Source organism: Ammodytes marinus (assembly GCF_949987685.1).
Source record: "Ammodytes marinus genome assembly, chromosome: 20".
Classification (NCBI taxonomy): Eukaryota; Metazoa; Chordata; class Actinopteri; order Uranoscopiformes; family Ammodytidae; genus Ammodytes; species Ammodytes marinus.
Window position 1 is genome coordinate 3,992,659 of NC_137224.1, and position 7,500 is coordinate 4,000,158.

The window sequence follows — 7,500 nt, forward strand, 5'->3', positions numbered from 1 at the left end:
TTTAATATATCAACCGAATGCCCCCCCCTCCCCTCTGGCTTTACTAACATAATCCGAAGAGGAGCGTTTGCCCGTGACCTACAGAAACAGCCTTGTGTTGTGTTGCTGCCATGCTCAGTGCACCATGCTCTCTGTTGTTACAGACAGATTGTCGCTAAAGCTGATGGCTGAGCTCATTTCCCACTTCGTCAATGGACCTTATCTCAGTTCATCATCGCTCCGACACAAACACACAGTGTGTTCCTGGTGTCAGCAGCACCAGGGCTTACCGGACCATGACATCAGAATCACACACACATAGACGTTAAGTGAACAAATGGTACCACTGACAAGTATTTTAAGTTACAAGTTTTAAATAATTTTTTATAATTATTATATTAAAAGGTGCTCCGAGGAACTTTTAGTTTGTGTTTATTCTTGCACCCCCTTTGGACAAAAGCGGAAGTGTTTTTACTACGTCAGCTGTTGTTCCCGGGTAAGCGTATTCCCATGACAAAGGCATTATTGATAACTGCAGTATATTAAAATATCATTCTTTGCACTAATGTTCTCGTTTGCTGTTACATGCTGTAATTTATGATCATCAGAGGAAAAATTAGACTGTTTCAGAAGATTTTAAAAGTTCCTCATAGCTATAAGTATTAGTATTATTGCATTGTCGTCTTTGTAAATGTGTTGACTCTCTAAGCAGTATCACATCTCTATTTGTTGTATGACCTTGCTGAACTCAGAACGATAACACCCTTTAACTGCACAAACAAATGTTCAATATAATATCACGTCTGTTAATACTTTGACCTCAAATGACCGACGCTGAGAAAAGGCTGAACCTATTAGCTGAAGCATCACAACATTCTGCAGATAGAGTGCTAACAGCTAAGCTACTAGCTAACTCCCGTGTCACTTTACCCTATATATAGCACAGTGCATTATATCAGGTGTCAGAGAAGCAACAATATTTTTTTTTAAATGACAAAAAAATTTAAACTGAAATAAAAATGTACACACAGGATCAAGAAATGCTAATCCTTTCCACCTGATCGCTCCTGTCTTTGTAATTCAGATGCAAGATACACGTTTACATGAAGAGCCGGCTTTCAGTTACTATGCATCGAATATTTGGAACAAACTCCCAGAAAATGAAAGGTCTGCTGCAATTGCAAACTCAAAATCACAACTAAAAGAACTTTTTCGATTTTCCTTTGAAAATGTTTTGAACTTTTTGCATTGCATGTGCATGTTATATGGTCTTTTAAATGCAATTTATTTTTCATTTTAAGCAATTTTCCTGCCTGTTTTAGTTTCTAGTTTTAATCGTCTCATCAATGCAACTTAAATATTCTTTATTAATTCTTATGTCTTATTTTAAATGTATTTGCATGCCCTTGGAAAACACTTTTTCACACACATTTTCTATATAAATAAACCTGCCTTGCCTACAGTACAGTGTGGGAACAAACATATGCTGTATGTGCTACCGGATTCATGTACAATATGTAAATATGTCCCTAAATATCATTAGTATAGAGAGTAACTCAAGCAACACAAGTGGTCGAAAAAAAAATATTATAGAAATGTTCCTACGACAAACAAGACATTTCCTTAATATATTTTTGGCCACTGTTTAATGCAGTATGCCTCGAGGGGCTGTGGAGGATTTTTTTAAACGCTGAGAACAGTTGTAAGGCACAACGCCAAGCCTTTTAAGTTAAATGTGGCACGGGGCTGCGCTGCTCATAACTCATGGCATTATCAGAACTCCACTTCAAAGCAAAACATCACGCTGCTCTCAGGGAGAACTCTGGCCAAGAAAGCATTAGAATGAATGACAGAGAAAAGAAGTCTTGAGCCAGAGACCAACAACTTATCACAACCTTCTGATTTCCAGCAGTATCGCCACATTTACAAGGCTATTTCAGTTATTACATTCTTGTTTGGTTCCCCTGCTGAAAGGAAAAACCCTCTGGCTATGCATTTTGAGTATTTTGTCCATTCAAGTCAAGTCTATTATATTTATAAAGCCCAATATAACAATAATCCTCAAGTGGTTTGCCAATCTGTACTTCATACAACATATTTTGCCCTTCAATTCTCAATTATGATGAAGAAAAACTCCACAAAATATTCTTTAATGGGGTCAAAATCAGTGAATATCTCCTCACGATTCACTACCTGTACGTACTGTGTGTGCGCTGAAAAAAAAATCCAGTGTTAATACACTGCATCTCTAAAATGGCATGTTGCTAGCTACGGTGGGCTCCCTTTGTTTACATACCCTTTGTTAACATACCAGTTTACAGAGCATAGACTGTGTATTACCCTCAGTATGGACAGGTAGCGGATGGTGAGGAGGTATTCCCTGATTTTGACAACAAGCCTTCTCCAGAATCGCAGACTACACCTTTAATGCATTCTTATTGCACCGAACATACATGCACATTTGCACAGAGGAATGCTAGTGATGAGTCCAATGAGGCAATCCAACTATAGAAAAAATAGAAACATCTCCTATTTAACTGAGTGTCCATGCCTCTTAACAGGGGTTATTGGAAAATCTAAGATGCTGTCATAATCTGGTATAATGAGGTTGTTTTTTCTTTGCCCTTGATGGACTCTGGTGCTCGTGTTAATTAACGTGCATTTTCCCTTTAAAAATACAAAAATAAATAAATAATTCCTGCTATCAGCGTCGACTGTACTCATTATCATGCCTCTCAGGTTTCTCCAGCATGGTGGTGTGAGCAAAGAATGCAGTGTGTGTGTGTGTGTGTGTGTGTGTGTGTGTGTGTGTGTGTGTGTGTGTGTGTGTGTGTGTGTGTGTGTGTGTGTGTGTGTCACTATGTTGTTTATCTCACTATTCCTGTGTCCAGATTAGAGCTGGGAATCAGATGATAGACTGAAAACCCATCTCCCGGCAGCTACAGTATAAATGATAATCAATAAATACATTATATCCAGTGAGAATATCTGATTCCAGCCTTTCAATTATGAATGTTATGCTGCTTTTCTTTCCATCATGAGATACTGTAGTATAGTAGACTGGGGGTTTAGACTGTTAGAGGGACATAACCGTATGAAAACAGTATGTCAGCTTCATATTTTCACTATGTTCTGAATTTTTTTTACTACAAAAAAAAATAAGCAATTGATTTAGAAAATAATATGAGGATTATTCGATAATCTGGGTAGAATTTGTAGTTTAAATGTATAACAAAAAATCCAACTTCACACATTTTTTCTGAGGGATATAAGAGAGGGAATTTTGTAAATTATCTTTTGTAAAAGTTTTGAAACTGATGGTTTCATAATAATATGTTCAGATCTGCATGTCATTTGGTGAACATGCGCTACTTAGCAACTATGAAAATTAACATTTCAAAAGGATTTGCTGGCGACAAAATGGCCACAGAGACACAATAAAGAGACCATACTCTAATCTTATTTTTAGATGATCCAGAATTCAATTTATCTTAAGTTTTAATGACGTCTTGCGTTTGTGAGATTATGATGCATTCCTTTGCTTTATTTATCCACAAGAGATATGCAGAGAATGCTTTGGTCTCCACTAATACAGTCACACATTCCAACATGGGAGCTGCCCCCTGCAAACCAACCACTATACGCCGGGGGACAAGGGAATGTTAGTCAGACATTTTATATTATTTATCAACCAGAAACAACTATTTACTGAAAGCCAAAACAGAATTTTTCTTTTTTAAGACTTGCAATTTTTATATTTTTATATAGACAATCATGCAACATAACATACAGGAACGTGTCTGTAGCAACACACACACAGCCCCCAAACATTATTTTCTAACAGTAACAGTTACACAATAACACCATAGCTACTTTGCGTTAGATTGACGCCTACCTACTTGGTATTATTTACAGGTCAGACAAAGGTTGACACCTCCTTAACCACCACTAAACTGCTGCTTAGCTCCTGCAGCAAGCCAAGCCATGAGCCGGCAAATACTGCATTCTGTATATATCACATATCACCAGGTTAGAGAGAGGAGACACTTTTTCGTATCACAGAGGTAGCACTCGAAGGGCTTTCGTTTCTGCCTCACTGACTGGAGTTGAGTTAATGAGAAAGAATTTACACAATTAAAACACTGCGATTCATAAGGTCACACTCTCTCTCTCTCTCATTTTCCTCTTTTTTCTTAGTCATCAGTTCTTTTATTTCCCTTTTCCACACAAACACAAAACACATGTACAGAGCATGCGCCACCCTCCAAGGTCAGGTGCTTCCAATCACATCACTCTGATACATGGAACTGTATCCACGGAAACACTGTATGTACACACACACACACACACACACACACACATGCTCGCACATACACGATTAGCAAGAATTCATAAATGCAACATCACAGTTCGGAATGCAAACAGCCCCACACACACACACACACAGTCTCACACACACATACACGCACACTGCAGCAGAGTGAGTGGTGCAGCAGAGTCCCATCCAACGACCCCCCCTTCCCCTCCAAGTCCAAAACATCCCAACAACAATCTCCCATCTGTGGACACTGTTACTGCAACAACATGGCAGAATCTTAACTGGCTTTATCAGTACAAATTCCTCCTTTATTCCACCTTAAATCTTGTTATAGCATTAATGCAACACAGCAGGAGAGAGCTGAGGTTAAGTCAGTGCAATGACTTAACAGAAAGAAAAAAAAGTACAGACAGTATTAACTAAAGACTTACTTCTGCCAAATAGTCTGCTGCCTCCTCCACTGCCATGTTTTTTCCAAGTGTGAAACCTGAGCACTCAATCAGTGTATGGCAGCAGCAGCTAGCACTAGGACTAGCCTGGGACGCTAGGGGACACAGGGATGGGGGGGCAAGAGAGGAGAGAGGGTTTGGGGGAGGTACGGTCTGTGTGGGAGGGAGGGTGGGTGTGTGTGTGTGTGTGTTTGTGGGTGGGTGAGAGAGAGAGATACAGAGAGAGAGAGAGAGAGAGAGAGAGAGAGAGAGAGAGAGAGAGGGGCATTATGTCACGGCTAAAAATACCTGGCATGCGGTGAGATAGTCCAGAGCATGCAGGAGGTGAGGGAGGGGGGGGCCAGAAGAGTTCCGGTGTTAATCTCAAACCGACTCTCGCTGGAACAACACGGGGGATCAGACGGCAACGTGTGTGTGTGTGTGTGTGTGTGTGTGTGTGTGTGTGTGTGTGTGTGTGTGTGTGTGTGTGTGTGTGTGTGTGTGTGTGTGTGTGTGTGTGTGTGTGTGTGTGTGTGTGTGTGTGTGTGAATGTGCATGTGCATGTGAGACACACTCGTTAATTAAAGGTCAAATATGAAAATTAAAGTTCCTCAATGAATTACTTCACAGGGGATATGTTGTACTTTTTACTGTTTAACTCATGTATAACTCATGTGTATTTGACACCTGTTTGTTCTTTCAGGTGAGGATTTAACCCTCAAAAATATATTTAAAATATTTGAGAAAAAAATATATTATTATCTGAGCTGTTTATAAAAGTAGTTACCAAAAACTTAATCTAGTTTGAGCATTGATGGATCAGTATGAACAATCTAATAATGTCATATATAATAATTTTTCAGTTAAAGCGCACTTTTACTTTAGATGTTTCATTGTATTCTGCCAACTTTTACTTTTATCGAAGGACTTTTGCTTGTACATGTATGCTTTGATACTGTTATTTAAGTGGTAAATTAAACTTTTACCCCCACTGAGACCACACCCATTTAGCACCTTACCAGTAGATTAAAGACACATACTGAGTACAAAATGAAGTATGGCTGCAACTACCGATTAGCCAGCCCATTCATTTTATCAATAAACCGATTTTTCTATAAAACATTTATATAAAATTCAGAACAGTTAGAAGTGACCAACAGGACAGGAGTGTTAACCACAATCTAATATCCACATACTTAGTGATAAATGTCCAAAAAATAGTTATTATTATCAAAATCATCAATACAATACAGATCAAAATACAGCTTCATATCCAGACTACTTATACGGGATGAACACACAAGCCTCTGCACTCAAATGAATCTCCAATCCCAAGAACTATTTGTTGTCAAGGATTTCCTGCTTAATCTACTGGCTTTCGAAGACGCATTTACGTAACTGTAATTCTCTTTTACATTATATTCTTAACCGGTTGACACACATTCGTACTAAACCTAGTATCTCGATGCTTTGCTACAGCGTCACCTGTTTCAAATACAGTGATTTGTGGACTAGCGTTCATCAGGTGGCCAAAAAACACTAAAATAAATGATAATGTTACTGATGTATTTCACCTGCTGGCAATAAGACATTTATATGGAGAACAGATGTAATATTGTGTTTAAAGCTTGGTTAGCTGCCTCCAAGTCACCAATAGAAAATCAACAAAATCAGTTTTCACTATACCATAACCATAGTAACATATAAGAATATTTGGTACCAGCTGCTCAAATGTAAGAACTAAATGAAAGTGTACAGAATCTTTAGGGCTTTTGGACCATTGATCAGAACAAAAAGAAAATCCCAAATTTCTAGCAATTGTTAATGAAAATATCATGAGTTGATGATAATGACGTCAATGAGTCACTTTTGAAACAGAAAGCATTGAGAAATGTCCTATTTAGAATTCTAATTCCAATATGTACACATTGTTGACAGAGAGCAGAGAGAGAGCAAAAATATGTTACTAATTCCACGAGGGAAAACACAGGGAAAAGACCAGATGTTGCAACAAGCAGAGATAGTTTAATATAAAAGGATCTGCTCGGGGTCAGAGGCACAACGCTGTCTTACTGGTGAGTTCATATGAGATCTAATACTGCTGTTGTTTCAATGAACTTTAAAAGAAACTGAAATGTAAACTGCTGTTTTATTTTTCAGGATAGATTGTTTCTTCTCTGCAAATCTCTCAAGCTGATAAAAGAACGATGGTATGTAATGTGACAGCATGGGTGTCAATGGTGTTTTTCAATATGCAGCCTAGACTCTGTAAAAAATGTTGCTAGCAATGGTGCCCCCTCCCTTTCTTTACAAACCATATACCATGTTACAGATCCTAGGCTTTGTATTACCACCAGATTTGTGTTCAGTGCACACACACTACGGACAGGTAGTGGATCCTGACGAGATTTTCACAAAAAATATTTTGACAACAAGCATTCTCCAGAGTTCCTCACTCCACCTTTAAGGAGGCTTAACACACGCATATAAATTCAAATAAGAAAGCATTAAGCTATAAGGTGATAGTGAGCTTTATTTATTGATATTTTTTTTGCCTCTTTGCTACAGCTCAGACTGGTGCTAGCGTTGCTGCTGCCGGTAGCGGTGTATCAGTCCCCTCTGCCCACAGACTGTAGTGAGGTGTACAGGGCGGGCTCGGGCCTGGATGGAGTGTACACAGTCTACCCCGCGGGACCCACCTCTCCTGTGCAGGTCCACTGTGACATGAGCAGAGACGACATCGACGAGTCTGCAGAAAAGTGGACGGTGAGGACG

At 38.9% G+C, this 7,500-nt stretch overlaps 2 protein-coding genes across 2 annotated transcripts in view; one reads left to right on the top strand and one right to left on the bottom strand.

Moving 5' to 3' along the window:
• LOC307267031 (ankyrin-1-like) overlaps nt 1-7,500 on the bottom strand; it is a gene marked incomplete at its 5' end in the record, with an annotated part of 107,009 nt that overhangs the window by 83,644 nt on the left and 15,865 nt on the right. The gene's annotated exons all lie outside the window — the stretch shown is intronic.
• The window catches only part of LOC307267267 (microfibril-associated glycoprotein 4-like), a gene marked incomplete at both ends in the record, with an annotated part of 4,170 nt that continues 1,731 nt past the window's right edge, over nt 5,062-7,500 (top strand). Inside the window, 2 exons of the mRNA XM_080049546.1 lie at nt 5,062-5,070; nt 7,294-7,491. Of these exons, the coding sequence (XP_079905672.1) occupies nt 5,062-5,070; nt 7,294-7,491 (207 nt within the window). The remainder of the gene's footprint in view (nt 5,071-7,293; nt 7,492-7,500) is intronic.